Genomic DNA, 20,622 nt, shown 5'->3' on the forward strand with positions numbered 1-20,622 from the left:
CATAACACAAGAAAAATAAAATCCAAATACAAATAAAGATACGAATTACGAATAAATCGCGAAGAAAAAGAGCGATGAACTGCACCAGTATCCAATTTTTGTAGGTAGGAGAAGGATGGTATAAATCGGAATAAAATCCGACCATTTAAGATATTTGTCTTATTCAAAAAGAGATGCTTCTTAAATAGTGAATTAATTTGCTCTAACCATTGTTTTAGACGGACCCCGATGCCCCAAATCTCTTGGGTTCAAGGTTATCGCAGGGCCACCGAGTTGAATCACTGGTGATATAAACGAAGTTCTATTGTCCATATGTAACTTAAATACACTTTCAATGAATAGCTAATGGATATCCAACAATCTTAAATTGTCAAATAGCATACAGTCCAACATCGATAAACGAATGTTCGAAAAATGAATAACCTCGCCAAATGAATAATTTTTCCGGTCCCGACTTGGGCCAAGGTGACAAATAAATAACCCGGCTTATTGCATTCATGAATAAGAAAATTGAATCCTTAAAGACCCTATAGAAATATAAACGAATGATATTTAAATTTTATATATAAAATATATATATACATATATACAAGAATAACCCAAAATACATAATCAGTAAATTTTACATAAAATATATGTAAAATAATCTCAAAGAAAATTCATCCATGGTTGATTGTCTTTTTCTTCCACGCAAACCAAAATGCATTGCATCCTTCATTTTTATGCAATGCTTGTACAATTTCTGAAATATTTTGCTTGTTTTGTAGAAAGTAAGTTTTTAAAGTGACCCTCGCTCGAAAGGCATCTTTAGATGACACATTTTGTAAGACGCTACAATCGTCTGTTTCAGGATCATTCTCATCATTCATTACTGACTCAATAGTTTGTTCATCTGTTGGAACTTGGAGATTTCATAACTGCATCATTCTCGGTAGGATAGTTTAAAATATATTTGACTTGCATCACATTTCTATAACGTAAATTAAAAATGATACCAGTTAATCCTTGTCCTTGGGTATATTCTTCTAATTAACCATTTTCTGGTTCGGGAACATCAATATCTTCGGACCGAATCTTATGATGACGGAAACAATTCGCAATTTTTTTTTTCGTCACATCAAATCTCCATTCCATAGTTGCAAAATTAATAGCATCCAAAATGTTAGTATTTTCAGGATTTGGTGGGTCAACTTCAAGGCTTTGCAAGAAGCTAGAATAAAAATGACGCTGCTAATGAACTTTGAATGCTCGAATAATCTCAGTATCACATGGTTGAATTTTAGATATTATGTTAGGAGAAAGAAAAATAACTCTACATTTTTCAGGCCTTCAACTACCCTCTAGGTACATTTGTACAGCTTTTCTTATACAATTTAATTTCTTAATTAAAGAAATATTGTCTAAATGAATAAATATTCATTTATCGATAAATAAATAACACTGCTAGATCTGTTACAACTTGAGCATAAACCATTCTCAACAAACAATGGGATACCAAGTCGACAGCAAAGCACAGCTCTAAATTGTCTTGGCCTGATGCATTGATTAAGACCACTGATAGGTACAACTAGTAAATAGTCTTGTGCATGCTTGATACGATTACACTGCCACAAAATAGAGTCTCTTGCAGACATAGAATATTGGTTTGGAATTTTCTTCTTAACTGCATCAAAATAAGCGACTGTCAGGGAGTGCATGGAAGGGGGAGGGGGCAGTATCATCGACACAGTAGGAATAAGGTAGTCCACATACCTGAATAAAATTCTGAAGAGCCAACTGATAAGAAGATCCTTTATATGTTGAGAATAAATTACCAAGGATCACCTTTTGCCTCAAAAAATACACCTTGGAGCATATGATCATTGACCCGTATTCCAATCGCATCACAACCATGGTACTGCTTACTCTTCATCTCCTGTTTTTCCTTTGTAGAATTTATCCAGTCCACTTGTGTGTATTTAGTTTAACATAATATTTCATGGTTTTTCATATGGGTCGTTGTGGAGAAGATGTAACAGAGATAGACGTCAAGCCAGATGGTTCTTGGCGTGCGAATGATGCTCTTGGACAACAACTTCTGCTGCTCATAGCAACTAGAGGTCCTCTTAGATTCTTTCAGTACTTTAAGTAAGTGAAAAAATAACTTACACACATATTAAGAAAATGAAATATTTTTAACATTCAACAAATAATTCAAGTATTTTTCTTGAATACAGGCAAGGGTATCGATGCAGCTGAAGTTGCCGAAAAACAAGCTCTTTCTACTGCATCCAAAACTGCAACCAAAATGGTTAGCAATAGGTGAGGATACTCAAAATAATCTAAACATATAATTGAGTGATTTTACTAGTGATGTTTGAAATCTTACTTGTTTTTACATTTTCTTTGCATAGTGCAAACTAGTTTGCTGTCCATCATTTCTGTCTTTGCTTACCCGCAGTTTATATGTTTCTTTTGACACTTGCAGGTACTTATAGAAGAAATGCTCTTGCCTGATCTTAAATAAAGAATATGAGGCGAACAAAGATAAACCTATATGCTCTCATGGTATGCTTAGCTACATAATATATTCATGATGTTTGTAATATGATGTTTGTAATACACATAAATTGTATTCCCTTGGGAATAGGAATGAACTGAACTTATGAAGTTTCTATGTATTCCCTTGACAAAAAAATAACTGTTACTTAGGAAAATTTCAGTTATTTTTTATATGAAATGATTAAATTTGATATGAATGTGGTATGAATTGATTGAAAAATTGTTGTTGAATAGATGATGAATGGATTGAAAGGCATATGCAGGATATTTGGAATTCCGACTTATTTCCGGTAGAAAAAGAACTGCCAGTCGTATTGACCAGGTCAAGGTTGACTGGAAGTTATTTTTTTCTGTTACGAAAAAACTTCGTAACAGCTTGGAGCTGTTTCAACCTGCCACGTAGTAAAGGCTTGCGCACGTTACTAAAGTGCCACGTAGTAATGGCTAGAGCATGTTACGACCATGTTGTTACAAAAATTCGTAACGGTCTCCAGCTGTTACTACGTGTCATTTCTTAAAGGCCTTCAGCTGTTATAACGCCGTTACAACCAATAATTCGTAACGACTCCATTGCCTTTACGAAAAATGTAACACCCACTTTTGAAACAGGCGAAGGCCGTTACAAACCCAATTCGTAACGGCTTAACTCTTTTACGAATCCCAGAATTTGGTGTAGTGAGTCCAAGGAGAATATCGCACAACCTTTGACGAAAGGTTTGTACAAAGAGATAGTTAAAAATGCATCGAGGGGGATGGGGCTTAAGCTCATAAATTAAACTTGCCATGAAGGATACCCAACCTTGCTGACTGGAGATCCCAAGATCAACGTTTTGAATGAGACAACTAATTTGTGGTGGGTAAAAGTAAACACTATCATAAAATTTCATTCTTTGTCCCTTTCCTATGGTGTAGACGTGATAGTGCGACTGCATGTGAAGGATGACTTTTAAGAAGTCTTAATGAGTTCTATAGTTTCAATTTAAGATTGAAGTGGGGTGTAGCAGTAACACTCTTTATGGAAACTCACCTATCTGAATGAGGAAGTGGGGACGTTTCCTATGAGAATATGAGCTTTGATTCTATAGAGCATTCTGAGAAACATGATATGTCCAGGGCCAAATTGGACAAAACGGCACGATCTTGGCAGCAACCTTGGAGATATCATCCATGTTCATTATCGCGAATTACATCAAACGCTTGCAGTTCAAGACATAGTTCACTGTCTCTAGCAAGTAATTCCGGTAATATCTCAGTAAGCAAAGGTTCAAGACCTCATGAACATTTATGCCTAAAATGGTATTTCCTGCGTTTTTTATGTGATTTTCGTTTTGATGGTTTTGGTATTACTGGAACTTAGGACCTAAGGGTCACTAAGGATTCACTAGTTCATGCTTTTTCACTTTGGTGAAAGGAACCTTTAGTCTCACTTGTGAGGAACTAAAGATGAAAGATCTCTATACTATAAGATTTTTGCAATGTATAGCATGACCATGGGGTCAACACACTGTTGTGTGAGGGAGATGACGTTGGAATCGCTAACTAGTATGACTTCAACATGCACGATATGTCTGTTCAGTCAGTTCGGGTCATGAGATTAGGTTGTTGATTTACCAAGATCTATCTTGTTTTCGTGTTTTATTGAGTTTTCATTCATGTGGGGGATTGTTGGAAAACAATTAATAAAATATGATTTTTGAAGTTTTAATAAAAATTATAATTTATTGTTTTCTTTTGTGAATGAAAAACTTATTAGTCCCACACCGTGGAATTTCCACTTTTTAGTTGTTTTAAGAGACTATATAAGCTTTTTAGTCCCACATTGGGGAGTTCATCTTTTTTTAAGTTGTATTATTCCATTTAATTATATAAAGAAATCCACTACTTTTGTAAAATCTATGGAAAAGGTGTTTCTCCAAATTTTAGAGAGACCCCCAAGGGAAAAAATACTTTATATTGTTTTCTTTAACGTTCACGATTTTCCTTAAGTGTTTTTTGGAAGTTTCCAAGCTCAAGTTGAGAATCTACTACATATGCTAGTAGTAGGTGTAGTAGGGTGTTTTTTCCTGGAGATATCCGTCATGTGAGGACTATAGCATCACTCTTAAATGTATCCGGACGTTAATGTCTTAAGGACAGCGTGTTGAATACGTGACTCACTCTGTTTTTCCAAAATTTTGTCTTGTTGCTGTTGTGGAGATATGAGAATCTCGTTCGTTTCTTCAATCGATCATTTCCATTATAAAAGATCTAAGTATCAATAAATTTTGCTTATTTAATTTTGTCTTTGTTAAAGTTTGCGGGCATCCAACTCAAAACCAATTGGCAATGAGTGGAGTGGCCCTTCCATATTATATTTAAGCTAATTATGTAATTACTAGCAATGTGGGACTATTGTCCTTCCACATGCCCCCTCACGTGTAAAGCACGTGCACCTACGTACGTCATTCAGTCGCAGAGGCCAAAATCGGGCCTAACTCTGATACCATGTTAAAAGTGTGTGGGCTTCCAAATCAAAACCAATTAGCAATGAGTGGAGAGGCCCTAATAGATTATAAACCACAGGATCTTAAATAACCCAACAATGTGGGACTAATAATCTCAACACGCCCCCTCACGTGTAGCCTCGGCGGATCTTATAAACACGTGGACAATTAAATCGGGTGACGCGGAGTAAAGGTGCGGTCAACTGACTCGACACAAATAGCCTGCTCTGATACCATGTTAAGGATCGAGCAAGAGAGAGGAGAGCATACACGCGGAAGCACAAAACGATTACATTGATAATAATTTTGGTGTATCTTTCTCATTGATTCTTCAAACTCTTTATACAATCACAAGACTTGGTTCTCAAGACACAAAACTGGGTTTCAAGATATTCAATTCCTAATATAACTCACACAACTTAAACTCCGAATCTTCTATATATAGACTCTCCTATATTATTTCCTAATACCCTCCCTCAAGATGGAGAATGTAGATCACGAATGCCCATCTTGGACAAAAGAAATTTAAACTAATCTTTCCCTCACATTTTTGTGAAAAATAAAAGAAAAAAAAATCTTCCAATTTTGATCCTCATAGTAGTTTTTGGACATTTCGGTCCCGATTGTAGTTTAAGGACATTACGGTCCCATCTTCGTAGTTTAAGGACATTTCGATCCCCTTTGTAGTTTAAGGAAATTTCGGTCCCCTTCGTAGTTTAAGGACATTACGGTCCCGATTGTAGTTTAAGGACATTACGGTCCCATCTTCGTAGTTTAAGGATATTTCAGTCCCCTTTGTAGTTTAAGGACATTTCGGTCCCCTTCGTAATTTAAGGACATTACGGTCCCATCTTCGTAGTTTAAGGACGTTTCGGTCCCCTTCGTAGTTTAAGGACGTTACGGTCCCGATTGTAGTTTAAGGACATTACGGTCCCATCTTCGTAGTTTAAGGACATTTCGGTCCCCTTTGTAGTTTAAGGACATTTCGGTCCCATTCATAATTTAAGGACATTATGGTTCCATCTTCGTAGTTTAAGGACGTTTCGGTCCCCTTCGTAGTTTAAGGATGTTTCTGTTCCATCTTCGTAGTTTAAGGACATTACGGTCCCATCTTCGATTTCTTCGGCAGAATACTTCTTGTACTCTTGGTTTCTTGGTTTCTTCAATAGAATACTTTTTGTACTCCCTCGATAACTCATAGGATTTTAACCTACTATTGTTGTTCTTTTTCTCATCACCTCTTGGTGATTGCTTCTCTTTCTTCACAATCTCGTAGTTGTTTCTTCTTTTTCGTTCCAGTCACGCTTTTGTTGCGAAACTTTCACACTTCTTTGTTCGTAACAAACTTGCAACACTATGACATAATTGTCACACTTCTGTTTGCAGGTATTTAAACAAACACCTTCTCTTCTTCTCACTTGTTCTTCTCGATCTCAAGGTTGTTGTAGCAGCAACAAATCTTTTGACAACAAGCAGAACCCATCAATTATTCCTGTTTGGGATTGAAACACAACCCATGTCTCCATAACCCTAGGCAACGAACCCATAGCCTGGACGACATTAGTTTCTCCCTGTTTTGTAATCACGAAACTCTAACGTTCTTGTTTATCTCGAGCTTATCAGTACTATTTTTTTTTCTTTAGAAGTGAATGGAGGAGATCTTGTTCTCCACACCCATCACACCTTCCAAATGCTACACGTTAATTAACACCGACTGCTAAGGGTCATTTGATTTATTCAAAACGAATACGAGACAAACCCTGTCTCCATGTCCTTCGTATCTCACCCATTCATCTCTCTAATTTCGTCATGACTTATAACCTTTTTTTCTTTTTTTGATAACTATAAAACCCTAAAAGCACCAGCACAACAACATGAATCAATAAACCTTAAAACAACTCGTTCTCGTCTTTTGAAAAACTCATCAGAACTCCGCACAACTTCTTCTCGTTTAATGAAAACAATTTTCTAACTCTTTCTCCTTCTCCTCTCCCTTCCCCTCACCTTGCTCTGATACCATGTTAAAAGTGTATGGGCTTCCAACTCAAAACCAATTGGCAATGAGTGGAGAGGCCCTAATAGATTATAAACCGCAGGATCTTAAATAACCCAACAATGTGGGACTAATAATCTTAACTCAAACTCCTTAAAGTGTATATCTCCTAAATATACACTCTCTTATATTATTTTAATACATGCATTATATATTCCAATAACCTCGGAAATGGATCATGTCTTCCTCTCAAAAGACCGTGATATGTTTTTCCTTTTAATATATTTTTACGTGTCAAACCGACCATTAACCCACTAAACGATGCTACCTGGTCCTGTAACCAAGCTACAGACATTAGTTTGATTTGTGTATTACCTTTTTAGGTTGCAAAATAATTAAGCTTAATTAAGCCTGACCAACCAAGACATTATATGCCAAATACATAAATCATCATCAAAAGCAACTAGCGAGTAGAAAACCATTATTAATCGTACGTGTATATCAGCAAAAACGAAATGTAGCAGCCGATGATGAGGTGATGAGACTTTGTCTTATTACACTAGTTGGTGGTATACTCTATAGATATTATTAGTAAGAACTTTAAGCCTAATTCCATTGTTAATCAGTATTTATTATAAAAGCTAGGTTGTACGGAATTATTAGTATAACAATATCTATCTCTAATTTTCAGTTATTTGCTCGTTATGTCGACGATGATGAGTACTAATTCATCGCCATCTCCGTCTTCATCACTGATACTGGATCAACCTACCAAAACTTCATCAGTATCATTGAAGTTCATCTATTATTTTTGGAAAGTATATGGCGAACATTATCCTCCTGGCTTTCTTAGAAAGGTTATTTTATTTTGACCTTCTTGATTCCAAGTTAGTCATATATATAAAATTGAGTAATTTTTTAGTTAAATTATTTACTTGTCTGTTTGATGATCATCCTCAGGTGTTAGCAGAGTTCATAGCTACATTTCTATTGGTTTTTGTGACCTGTGGAGCAGCAGCATTGAGTAGAAGCGATGAAGGCAGAATCTCCAAGTTAGGAGCTTCTATTGCCGGTGGACTTATTGTAACGGTTATGATATATGCAGTTGGCCATGTTTCAGGTGCTCATATGAACCCTGCTGTCACTTGCGCATTTGCGGCTGTAAGGCGCTTCCCATGGAAACAGGTAATCAAGCTGAACCACTAACTGATATAGCAGACTGGATCACACTTGCCGATCTCGAGATATGCAATTGTATGTTGTGTCATGTCAGGTCAAGTCACAAAAAAAAAACCAGGTGGTAGAATCGTAGACGTAACGGGAATAACTGTGTACCACATAAACCATGAGTGGTATTAATTGAACTTATTAGACCGTTTTAACTGAGAGAAGTCACGCAAGTAACCTTGAGAAACATTCTTGGTGATCCTTTTTTACAAGAAAAAACGAAAAGAAAAAAGCGATGGATAGATTACTAAAGGCTTCCTCACTGATGTCATCTTCTTATGAGCTTATGCAAAGACTAAAAAATAAGACAAACTTTAAAAATTGGTGATGAAGGCAACTTGTTGATTATTGTTTTTGGCGCGTTACTCTAATACAAAATAACCCTTACGAATAGTTCTAAATTGGACAGGATATCTGAAATTTTTACCGTGGGATTGATTTGATGTAAGTTGTGAATACTAGGACATGCTTTATATTTTTAAAATCAATTATGAGATCTCAGGATAATTTTTAACCATTTTTCTAGTAATAATATCTTTATAACAATTAACAAAAAACACTCAATTAATTCCAATGTGTTTCTGTAGGTACCCTTTTATGCTGCAGCGCAACTAACTGGAGCTGTGGTTGCATCATTTACCCTTCTAATTTTACTGTGCCCTATCAAAAATGTAGGAACTACTTCTCCGTCCGGAACTGATTTTCAAGCTTTAGTGATGGAAATTGTCGTCACATTTTCCATGATGTTTGTCACTGCAGCAGTTGCCACTGATACTAAGGCAGTAAGTAATATTTTGTTCTCATTATTGTGTGAAAAGTACTATGATGATATTTTTGCATAAAACACTTGGATTAATTTATCATCAAAATTGCAGGTTGGAGAATTAGCGGGCTTGGCAGTCGGTTCTGCAGTTTGCATCACTTCTATATTAGCCGGGTATATATATATATTGTTTTAATTTTGCCTTTGATAAAGCGTAGACCTAAAATGTTTCAATTTTCTTTTGACTAGGCCAGTGTCAGGTGGATCGATGAACCCAGTGCGGACAATTGGTCCTGCACTTGCTAGCAAGCATTACAAAGGAATTTGGGTGTATATTGTTGGACCATTATTTGGGACACTAACAGGTGCGTGGTCTTATAATCTCATACGAGGCTTGGAGGAGCCAATTGCACCATCACCAAGTTCATCTTCCATTAGGATTCGTCCATCCCGACGCAATTACGATGAGCAACCAGATGTACCAAACAAAGGTCCTCTTGAGATTATCTAATTATTCTCTCTAAAATCACTTGTTGTTGCATTATTTAAAACCCTAATAATTTCTGGCGCCGTTTTGTTAGGCTGCTCTTGAGCGAGCGTTTTTAGTTTACCCTTGAGCGAGTGTTAGATTATTAGGTTGCCTTCTGTGTGTTGTTGTTGCAAGTAGTTATGCACTTTAATATCGGTCGCCTTGAGGTGGTTGTGAGGCATATAGTGTTTGTTCGTTGTTTCGTTTTCTTACTTGACTTTTTTGCTCTTTTCTTTGAGTGATCGATTCCAAATTCGGTTCCTTTTTTGTGTCGGTTGTATTTATTGGATTGAGATACCCCTAAATACCTCTTTTTCAGTGAATCCTTTCCTCTTGACCGATCAAAAAGAAAAGTTATGCACTTTAATCCATTCCATATGTAATTAAAAGAATAAAATCCAACTCGCAACATTTTTTGATAAGTGATAATTAATAGGGGGAAAACCATCTTTACTAAAGGCAAAGATGGCCTTGGTCTAGTCTTATTGACTTGGGGCAATATGGGGTGAATTTAGTAATAAGCTTTCCCTATCAAAAATTATTGGTTTGATAACCTAACCATTGAAATCATCTGTAATCAATTCTTAAATCATCTGTAATCTTTTTTTTCTTTTTCTAAATCATGAAAATTTTATTACTAAAAATATTTACTTACAAAAAAAGTCTATAAAACTTAACCAAAGATATAAAAACAAAATACAACCAGATCAAAGGAACTAAAATCTAAAATATGTGTCTTCCTCATTCTCCATTCTCCCTAAGAAGCTTGGTTTTTCTTCATAATATATGACAATTCCCCTGCTTAGAAACACTCATTTCTTAGCCATATCATCAGCTGAAAAGTTAGTCTCCCTATAGGAATGTCTGAAAGTGATGCAAGGTATTAATCTTTTTATCCTCTCCCATCTACTCTGGACTATTCATGGCACCTTATTTTTTGAAAAAGCCACTATGACTGCTTTTGAATCCAAACTAAAACAAATTTGTTGAAAGAATTTGCTCATATCCCACTCACCTGCCACTATTAAAGCCATCACTTCAGCTAGATAATTAGTAGCTAATCTAATCCCTCCTGATGCTTCTCCAACACATTCTCCTGTGTTAACTCTAGCTACAAACCCCAAACCTGCCAACCCTGGGTTGTCTTTTGATGCACCATCACAACAAATCAAAACTTGATGGACTTCTGGCAGTTTGAAGAAAACTTGTTTCGCTGTTGCACATGTATCTTTTATACCTGAAATTCCAAAAAAATGAAGTATCTGCAGATCATCTACTCTCCCCCACATTTTACCTTTCATTCCGATATTGTTTTCCTTTGTAATTCTCATAATTTTTTGTTGGAAGTACTCATTATTAGGTATAATTGCATCATAAATAACTGCATTCCTCAAAAACCACAGCTCTACCATTATGTTGAATGAACAAATATACCATACTTCCTTAATAGCTGGACTATGTCCTTTAGCACCCCTCAGAATCTCCTCAAAGTCCACTGGTTTTTGTTCGTGTAATCAAAAAACGAACAAAAAGGAATTACCCTAATTCGATATTGCTTCATAGACTGTAATTTCTTCTTGTATAGCTACCCGAACAACACTTCTTGGATTGCATGTCTAATTCCATACAACGATCACGGACTGCCTCTATGGATTCCATGACCTAATTACATATAAAATACTTAGACAAATTATATAACTAATCTCAATGATTATGATAGAGTTGAGTTTGCAGTATTGCCCTAGCATACTTAATTTATTAGCTGTAAAAAGCATCAGTGAGGTCCAAAGTAGATCCATTGGACTCATCGCAAATAAATCTGTAACCGGGACCTTTCTTCATCACCGAGAACCTTAACATCTTACAACATAAAGATGTAAATTCTATATGCAAACAAAAAATCAAAACAGTAAGCTAATCGATGCCATTACTAAGGGAATGAGAAATTAACCACGTATATAAAAATAAAACAATGAGATCATTAATTCTGGTTGTTACCATGGCAAATTGAAATATATATGTATTGCATTAACAAGTTTATTATATTTGTTCACCTCAAATTGTTTGATCGTTTTTGCTTGTCGAGGATTTAGTATAACTGCGATCATTATCTTCCATGTCGCGTCAATATCTCGGGATTAAGAACGATCGAATATATTTTGATATTGTTAGGGTTTTACTGTTTGTATGGTTTGGGTTAAGGGTAATAGATAAAATCAAAATCTAAAAGTAATTATTGAGGTGGAAGGTTAACTTTAAATCCACCCAAAGTCAAATAAATTTGACAAAAATCAGCTTTTCCTATAATAAACGTGGCTTTCTCCCTAATAAATATGTATTTTTTTTTCCTTCCTGTTAACAACATTGGGAATTCTACCGGATACACTTCTAGGTTCTTTCATTTACATGAAAACAATGTAACAATGTTGCAAAAAAAAAAAAAAAAATATTATTTTTTTAAAAACAGTTTAAGGTTGCAAAGTTCTCTCAACTGAAAATGAGGAAAAATCATTACTCGAAAACTCATGGGATGATCCCCTGACTTCTCTGGGTACAAAGAACATAGATTCAAAGAACACCCGGCCAGTTCACAAAATTTAACTTTAAAATGCCAGTGCACACAATGCAATAGGCCCTTTTAAATTAATAAATTACACAAAGCACGATTTTTCATCTTTTAATACTTGAACTTGAAGCATGATTTGCTCTCCAGAAAAGTAACTGTACAATTTCACACGTGGTCTCTTGCAACTGGTACACTTGCCTTCGCAGAACATAAAAAAGAAAAGGAGAAAATCAGGGTTCACCAATGATATAATAGTATGGTTCCATCACACACTGTTGATAATCTCATGGATAGGTCAGCTAGCGATACGATTAGCCGTTAAGGATCTTCTCTTCTTTTTCTTTTTTCTTTTTGTTCTTTTTCTTCTTCTTTTTTTTTGTTTTATTTTTTGTTCTTACTTTTTGTTTTTTGTTTCCTGTAGAGAGAATTTTATTAGGGATCTTCTCCTTTTAATTATCTTTCTATACATGCCGTGTTTGTTTAGAAAAATATTTCATATCAAGCAAATTTTTGTCACCGTGCTGACTTGCACCATGCTCATTTGGCTCTCAATAAACAGTGATCTCATAAATTTATGTCATTCACCTTCGAAAGATTATCTTACATGTTTTTTAAGCAAACATAATAAATCGACCAAGGTTTTAAATTCCATGAAAATCGACAAAGCTATAGACATTAGCTTGATTTGTGTAACACCTCTTTGGTTTGAGAAATAGTTAAGCCCAACCAACCAAGAGATACTGCCAAGTATATATATATATATCATAATAAAAAGCAACTTGCGTAGAAATCCAATAGCTGTCCTTATGTATCAGCAAAAGCGAAGTGTAACCCTACTGATGAAGAGGTGATTGTCTTAGTGCACTAGTTGGTAGATAATCTCAGTAAGAAGCAAAGCCTAATTACTATATTAAGTAGTGGAGTTCTTATAAAAGCTGTGTAGTAGGGTGTTATATTAGCTACAAATTAATCTATCTATATATAATTCTCAGTTATTATGTCGACGATGATGAGTAGTAACTCATCACCGACATCATCGTCATCACTGCTGATACTGGAAAATCCACCAACAAAAACTTCATCATCATTGAAGGTCATCGATTTCTTTTGTAGAGAATATGATGAACATTATCCGCCCGGCTTTCTTAAAAAGGTTAATCCATTTCTGACTCCAGATTAATCATATATTCGTGAAACTGCAACGCATTCTTTCTTAACTATTCAGTTCTGCGTTTGATAATAACCACAACAGGTGTTAGCAGAGTTAATAGCTACATTTCTATTGGTTTTCGTGACTTGCGGATCAGCAGCATTAAGTAATAGTGATGAAGGCAGAGTCTCCAAGTTAGGAGCTTCTATTGCTGGTGGACTTATCGTGACGGTCATGATATATGCAGTTGGTCATGTCTCTGGTGCTCATATGAATCCTGCCGTTACCTGTGCATTTGCGGCTGTAAGGCACTTCCCATGGAAACAGGTAATCTAGCTAAATAGCACTAATCTAATAACATTTTAGGGTTCAGGCACACTAACACTTGCAGATCAGACGCAACTGTATGTTGTGTTGTGTCACGTCAGGTCAAGCCACTAACCAGTAGGAGGTGGTAGAATCGTAGACGTAAGCCTGTACCTCATAGATAATGAGAGGTATTAAATTAACTTATTTGACCGTTTTTTAACAAAGAAAGTCAAGCAAGTAACCTTGAGGAACATTCTTGCGGATTCTTTTCGTAGAAAAAAAACAAAATGAAGAAAATACCGATGGATAGATTACTGAATCCCTTAGCTTGGTCACTGCTGTCCACTTCTACAAAGTAAGTCAAATTTTAAATTTTGTGATAAGGTCACTTGTTTAATCTTATATACTGTTTTCACATCTTGGGTCATTTTGACTTTTACTGATGTAAACTATTCTACTATTGTAAACTAGACTTTTTCAGCAATCTTTATAGCAGTAATATCTTTGGAACATTAAAAAATTACTCAGATCCCTCCGTGTTTATTTATGTAGGTACCCTTTTATGCTGCAGCTCAACTAACTGGAGCTTTGGTTGCATCATTTACCCTTCTAATTTTACTGCGCCCTATCAACAACATTGGAACTACTTCTCCTTGCGGAACTGATTTTCAAGCTTTAGTGATGGAAATTGTTGTCACATTTTCCATGATGTTTGTCACCGCAGCAGTTGCCACTGATACTAAAGCAGTAATGTTTTGTTTTCGTGATAAGAATTATTCGTAAAATAATTTTTCATATTACATTTACATTATCAAAAACAATGCTTTTAAAAAAATATATTATCAAAATTGCAGGTTGGAGAATTAGCAGGCATTGCAGTTGGTTCTGCCGTTTGCATCACTTCTATATTAGCCGGGTATCTATCAAGATCACCAGAATATTTCTGTAAAACATGTATAAAGCATAGAACTAAAATTGTTTCAATTTTGCTTTTGATTAATTAGGCCTGTGTCGGGTGGCTCAATGAATCCAGTGCGGACAATTGGTCCTGCAATTGCTAGCAAACACTACAAAGGAATTTGGGTGTATATTGTTGGACCGTTTTTCGGGACACTAACAGGTGCATGGTCCTATAATCTCATAAGAGGACCGGATAAGCCAGTTCACACAATTGCACCATCACCAGAGTCATCTTCATTTAGGATTGGTCGATTCTTATCAAATTACGATGAGCAACCAGATGTAATTCCAAAGAAAGATCCTCTACAGATTATCTAGTTGGTCTTCTATTCTCTGTAAAATCATTTATTGTTGTATTATTCAATCCCCCTGCTCTAGATAATTTCTACCATTGTGCTAGGCTGCTCTCACGCGAGCATCGTCGGTTGCCCTTGCCCTTGCATAATTAAATATTAGTTTGCCTTGCATAATTTCTTGGGGCACGTAATGATGCACTTTAACGTGTTTTCGTGATGTAATCCACTCCATACGTAAATGAAATAAAATCGAAGTGCCAAGAATCCATCCTGATTAATTGATTTTAGTGCCTCTCGTCACTCATTACTAAAAAAAGTCATAGGACGTGGTTCTTGCCCGTCCTTTAATGGGGTATACGAAGTAAAAACAATAAAAGTGTCATACGCATGCATTCCCACAGAATTACCGCCTTCCGCCCGTTCATGTTTCTTTGCGCTGGTTCATGTTTCTTTTCTTCGTTTAAACTAGATTTGTGCCCGTGCTAGCACCGGACATATACTTCTTTTCAACTTGGTGTGCGCGGGGCTTTGTCCCATCCCGCGACGATGTATTTTTGATTTGGTGTGTGCGGGACAAATACATTAAATAGTTGTTTTAGGAGAATTATGGATGAAACATGAAAAGATAAGAGGAAGGAGAAGAACAATATTATTAGGAGAGTAGTATAGAATCATTACATAGTTTCTCTTATATACAACCCTAGAAAACTAGTTAGACCGCACATCCATGGGTCGTAGGCCCTGTAACACTCCCCTTGTGCGGTTCAATAACAAAACTTTATACATAATGCTTTACATATAGTTCTTCAAATGTCGTTCTCCTTGATGACTTGTGCCGGAGTCCATTACCTCATTAATACTTTGATAAGGAAAAAACCCAGTGGGACAAAACCTTGGTACAACTCTTCACATGTTGTCTCGTATGTTACATGTAGTTCATCACATGCAATACGATCCTCAAAGATCGACGAGTCTAAGTTAATTGTCTCATTAAAACTTCGTCAGGAAAAATCCAGAGGGACAAACCTGAACTAAAGAAAAAGAGTACAATATTAAGTAAATTTAAAACATAGTTGGATGTGTATATGTTGCCTCATTAAAACATTGACAAGGAAAAACCCAGTGGGACAAAACCTTGACGAAGGGAAAAGAGAACAACGTGGAATATGCAAGTAAAGGTGATCTGTTGCAGATGATCACTTTGCTTTGTTGAAGTTGACTAGTTGCTTCACAACTCCTAAGGCAGAAAATCCTCGTGGGAAAGACAATACGCTTAGCTGGGAAATTACATTCCCGGTGTTTGTTGTTGTCTCATTGAAAACCTTACCGAGTAACAAAACCCTGTGGGAAAAAGTAACCCCGGTGAAGGAAAATAGTTCAACACACCATTAGATGCTCCCCCTGATGTCAGACAATTATCGTTAGTCTAATGCAGTCAAAAGGAGTTTATCACACTTTACTTTGGTGACTTGAACGTTTATAAAACCCTGTTGTTGATTCTAGAAGTTACGTTGCTTAGCAGACTATCTTATTTCATTTCTTTGATTCAGATATGTTCAGTAATATCAACACGATCTTTATGTCTTCAACGTTCAACATACTTGATGTTTTTAGTGTTGTCTCGCTAAAAATACCTTGTCGAGTAACAAAACCCTTTGGGAAAGACTATTGTCGATCAAAGGGAAAAAGAGTGCAACACAGCTTCAATTTCGAAGTAAAATATGTCGACATCATATCCTTGGATCCTCCCCCTGATGTCGGCATCTCCCCATGATTACTTTCAGAGTTGTTCCAGACAGTTCCTTTAGTCATGTATTTTTTGAAATTGAATATTGGTAATGACTTACAAAATAATCTACCATATCTCCCTCTGATTACTTTCGTTGGAGAAGAGATTATTGTTCCTTCATAATCAACAACTTTTGGATTGCACTTTCATTACTTTCTTTGTAGGGATAAAACAAATTTATGTCAATGGTTACTTTTAAGTACATGATTACATTCACAATACCATTCCAAAGACGTTGCGATTGCGCGGAGCTATATCTAGCTAACAAGTTCCCTGAGGATGTAAAATTTAATCGAGTACATTATTATACTAAGTACAACAATGCATCTATTGTACTTAGATATGGGAATTTCATCTCCCAACACATCTTCGTCATATTCCTTTGGACGAAATGGTTACTTACATACATTTGAACCTCGACTAATCATGGGAGTGCTATCAGGATGCATGTCTTTGTTAAATTGCCTGACAACTTTAGACATATGAAAACTGGTGGAATAATATACCACAAGCTCAGTATTCGATCGAGCTTTCCTTAGATTTTTCATCTCAAATTCGGATTTTAAATAGCTTTTAAGGTCTCTTATTACATCAAGAGTACACATCATGCATGTACCACCAACATAAATAGCTACAATTCCAAATCAGGAACTTTCTTATGAATACGCAAAGAAAAATAACCTACTTGTTTATCCCCTGCAAATCAAATAGCCACTTAGACGGGTATACCACATCCGCCTGATTGCTTGAATCTATAAGTGAGCGTTCTATCTAACTGTAAATGCACTATGTGGTTTAGAGTCATTTGATTTAGGTAACAAAAGTCTATCAAGTACTTTTATAAATATCTTCTATCTCTTGGTTCTTTCAGAGATACGTAACAACCACATACATATGCTTCATTTCAAGTCCTTTTGAAATTACCAAGCTAACTAAGTAGCGTAACTCTATAACGTTCATTACAAGAGAACAATTCCAGGGATTTGTGAGAAACCTCGCGCCACAAGGCGAGTCTTTGTACTTTAAGACTACTTTCTTCTCATGTGCTTTATGAAAAATTAATTATGTTTGTCCAATAGTCTTTACACTTGGTTGGTTAGCACTACCACACCAAATACCCGTACATTTGCCAAAGAACTAAGTTCTACCTGGATTGTGTAGGCCAAATATTTGAAATTAATCAAAATAAAGCATGGATCGATCTCATTGTGCTCTACCAAATACTCTTGGTAGATCACACATACCAACTGTAAATATTCCTGCAATGTTAGAAATCCCATCACGGAAGATAAGAATAATAAAAGGGAGCATTTTACATAGAAACAAAGAAAGTGCCTGGATGGATTAATACCGTTTGAGAATTTTGCATGCGTTAAGTCTTGCAGATGCCCTTTTTCCAACTTCTATCTAGTTTACTAACCTGTTCATCAAATAGATTTCGACTTCTCAAATAAGAATAACAACAGTCCAATATCAAACGAGCGAGGAAACTTCATTTAAAGCAAAAAAATCACTACTACTTACCAGAGTCTCCGCAAACTCTTCAACTTTGTCGAAAGATTTCATTCTCATGAAGTCAGCACCAAGCAAGGTGATAAAAAAACACTAACTGAAGTAAGAAAGTGCCACTTCTATCGGTTAGACAAACTTCACAAAAGCCTGCAATAAAGCACGACAAGGAGATGCACTCATTTTCCTAGGACTAGGACTGCACCAGACGATATGCACTGGGAAACTAGGAGATGCAATATGTTTACTGGAAAACAAAAACCACAAGGAAACCTGCAAAAATCAGTATAAAGAGTAAACTACAATAGCGATAACATTAATGAGTTTGATATTATCACATACCTCACTAAACTTCGTCTGCAGTTCATCCCTTTCCTCAATAATACGGTCTCTGTCATTGCTTTCAACTACGAAAATAAGACCTTATGTGTTTTGGAAATAGTGTCTCTACAATGGAGGGATCTGTAAAAGAAATGATATTACTAATTACCTTTGTAACAACATAAAATGCAAAAAAGAACAGAAAACAAAAAATGTAGCAAAATTCATATATTTCTTGACCCCAACATTCCAGACAGTGAAGCTAATGTTCTTGTATTCAACAGTCTCAACATTAAATCCTGCAAGCAATATGAAAGCATTCACAGAGACAGTCTAGTAATTAGTGCGCAAACCAGTGGGGATTCAAATACGTAGCCCAGAGGAAACCATGAAAAGAAAGCGTGCAACTAGCCAGTGTTGCTCTTATAGCTCAGTTCTTTGAGATGAAGATAGCACACATGATGATGTAACATAACAATGAGAATAGCAATGCCATCAAAACTATTCAATGATTATTTTAGCTCTTTGATCTTCTGCTGAATCATTTCACCAGGTGGAAAGACCAACATCTCTTCACTGAGAAGCTAAAAAAAAAGATAACATGTATAAAAAAAACTTGTAGACATTGACAAGCTAAAACAGATATGATCTCAGAAAAAAATGAATCTCAAATGCAATAAAATTACCTTTAATACAGCCATGAAATTCTAACATATTGTTTCACTTGTCTTCGCTACTGAAACAAGATCCGGAATAAAATTTCACCACCTAGCTGGCCACTCATGTTTCAAGATCTGTGATTTGAAAAGCAAACGACATTGAGTTCAAGCATTAATACTATTGCAGATAAATTCGGAGTAAACATAAACCATCCAAACCTAGCATACCTTGACCTAAAACTTATGAACATTTCAAATCTCTTCAGATTAGCGTCATTCCTTCAAGTCACTATCATTCATCCACATAGACATTTAAACCACCATCTTCACAGCAGCAACATTATTCATTTCAATATCTTTCAGTCACAACCATTATGACTGACCATAGCATCATCATCAAAAGCATCTCAGCACAACCAATACTCATCCATCACCATTCAAATCAGTACAATATAAACCAAACTAAGATCAACTGTTGTAGCTCATTCAAGACCACATCAACCGAACTATTATTTCAATTCCATCACCATCACAATCTTCATAGTTTTGTAGCTCATTAAACCACCACCACCTGCAACAATTATCCTCCTATAAAAACTTTTCCTATAATAGACAATTTAAACTAAGAATCATCTACACACCACTAGAAACTCAACTCCATTTCCACCAAATTTTCAATTCAAAATTGAACATAACAATAACCAAATTTGATAATACAAGTTATGAAAGATTCAATTCAAATGAGTAATAAAGATTACCTCAGATACAAACTCAATTTTCTTCTTATAATTTCTCACCATCAGTTTCATCTTTTTAATCTGTAATTAAAATCCATGAACCCTAAATCCCCAATCTGTTAGAAACCCTAATCCATAAAACTCGAATCCATTAATAAACCAATTCTAAACCTAATTAAAACAAACCCACTTATTGATTCCGTTTAATTCTTCGATTTGTAGCACAAACAAAACCCTAGTTTTCTCAATTAGCTTCTTAATCTTAGACGTAAAACGAAACCTAATCCTCTAATTCCTTCGCTATAATTTGAGAATTAATTTCAAATTCCTCTTCTTAACTCTCAATAATGAAAACCCATGATAATTTCTTGATTTCCTCTTCTTACAGACACCAAGGAGATCGGACCAGCTACAACGACCATTAGGTTTTGCTTTTGGGGTTCTACAGACAGAAAGATATTTCGATGGTGGTGATATTAGAAAGGGGGAAGAATGAATTTCAATGTTAATGGTCGGTATTCACGGGTGTAGCAGGGGGAAGTAGCGATACAGGGAGAAATAGAGAGAGAGAGAGAGAGAGAGAGAAGAGAGTGAGATAAGATTATGTCTACTCGAAAATATTAGGGTAAACTGAGTCAGTTTTGAAGCTGAATAGGCTGAATAATGAGTCAGTTTAAAAGTGTGTCTAGCCACACTCACGAGTGGCACATGTGAAATTCAAACTGTTGCGACTCGCAACTATTTAAAGTTGTTGCGAGTTTCGTAACTGAATTCCGCTGTTGCATATTTT

The 20,622-nt window shown here is 35.8% G+C and overlaps 2 protein-coding genes and 1 long non-coding RNA gene across 7 annotated transcripts; 2 read left to right on the forward strand and 1 right to left on the reverse strand.

Annotated features, from left to right (window-relative positions):
• The first annotated feature begins 1,990 nt into the window (after nucleotides 1–1,990).
• LOC113345238 (aquaporin NIP2-1-like) lies at nucleotides 1,991–9,797 on the forward strand. Its single transcript, XM_026589039.1, has 10 exons — nucleotides 1,991–2,099; nucleotides 2,217–2,290; nucleotides 2,394–2,467; nucleotides 6,411–6,462; nucleotides 7,523–7,608; nucleotides 7,709–7,874; nucleotides 7,978–8,202; nucleotides 8,832–9,026; nucleotides 9,120–9,181; nucleotides 9,257–9,797. The coding sequence occupies exons 1-10, from the start codon at nucleotides 1,991–1,993 to the stop codon at nucleotides 9,516–9,518; spliced, it is 1,305 nt and encodes a 434-aa protein (XP_026444824.1). The 3' UTR covers nucleotides 9,519–9,797.
• Nucleotides 9,798–12,540: 2,743 nt separating this feature from the next.
• Nucleotides 12,541–15,085, forward strand: LOC113345356 (aquaporin NIP2-1-like). Its single transcript, XM_026589134.1, has 5 exons — nucleotides 12,541–13,255; nucleotides 13,355–13,579; nucleotides 14,114–14,308; nucleotides 14,416–14,477; nucleotides 14,566–15,085. Exons 1-5 carry the CDS (start codon nucleotides 13,100–13,102, stop codon nucleotides 14,837–14,839), a joined length of 912 nt encoding a protein of 303 aa, XP_026444919.1. The 5' UTR covers nucleotides 12,541–13,099; the 3' UTR covers nucleotides 14,840–15,085.
• A 2,421-nt stretch (nucleotides 15,086–17,506) lies between these two features.
• On the reverse strand, nucleotides 17,507–20,418 carry LOC113345614. 5 transcript variants are annotated; one of them, XR_003358221.1, is made up of 8 exons: nucleotides 19,854–20,418; nucleotides 19,324–19,666; nucleotides 19,123–19,230; nucleotides 18,790–19,020; nucleotides 18,458–18,577; nucleotides 18,131–18,362; nucleotides 17,958–18,026; nucleotides 17,507–17,865 (listed from the first exon to the last, which is right to left on the reverse strand). It is a non-coding gene; the product is annotated as an uncharacterized LOC113345614 (long non-coding RNA). The 5 variants fall into 5 exon arrangements; XR_003358220.1 differs by having other exon boundaries at nucleotides 18,458–19,012; XR_003358219.1 differs by having other exon boundaries at nucleotides 18,131–18,265; nucleotides 18,458–19,020.
• Between the last annotated feature and the right edge of the window lie 204 nt (nucleotides 20,419–20,622).

Source organism: Papaver somniferum, unplaced genomic scaffold (genome assembly GCF_003573695.1).
Source record: "Papaver somniferum cultivar HN1 unplaced genomic scaffold, ASM357369v1 unplaced-scaffold_81, whole genome shotgun sequence".
Lineage (NCBI taxonomy): Eukaryota > Viridiplantae > Streptophyta > Magnoliopsida > Ranunculales > Papaveraceae > Papaver > Papaver somniferum.

Excerpts from the sequence above, each read along its gene's own strand:
- LOC113345356 (XM_026589134.1), top strand. The coding sequence starts at position 13,100 with ATGTCGACGATGATGAGTAGTAACTCATCACCGACATCATCGTCATCA. Across the intron at positions 13,256-13,354 it reads CGCCCGGCTTTCTTAAAAAG|GTGTTAGCAGAGTTAATAGC; the intron begins GTTAATCCATTT and ends TAACCACAACAG. Across the intron at positions 14,309-14,415 it reads TTGCCACTGATACTAAAGCA|GTTGGAGAATTAGCAGGCAT; the intron begins GTAATGTTTTGT and ends TCAAAATTGCAG.
- LOC113345238 (XM_026589039.1), top strand. The coding sequence starts at position 1,991 with ATGGGTCGTTGTGGAGAAGATGTAACAGAGATAGACGTCAAGCCAGAT. Across the intron at positions 2,100-2,216 it reads GCTGCTCATAGCAACTAGAG|GCAAGGGTATCGATGCAGCT; the intron begins GTCCTCTTAGAT and ends TCTTGAATACAG. Across the intron at positions 9,027-9,119 it reads TTGCCACTGATACTAAGGCA|GTTGGAGAATTAGCGGGCTT; the intron begins GTAAGTAATATT and ends TCAAAATTGCAG.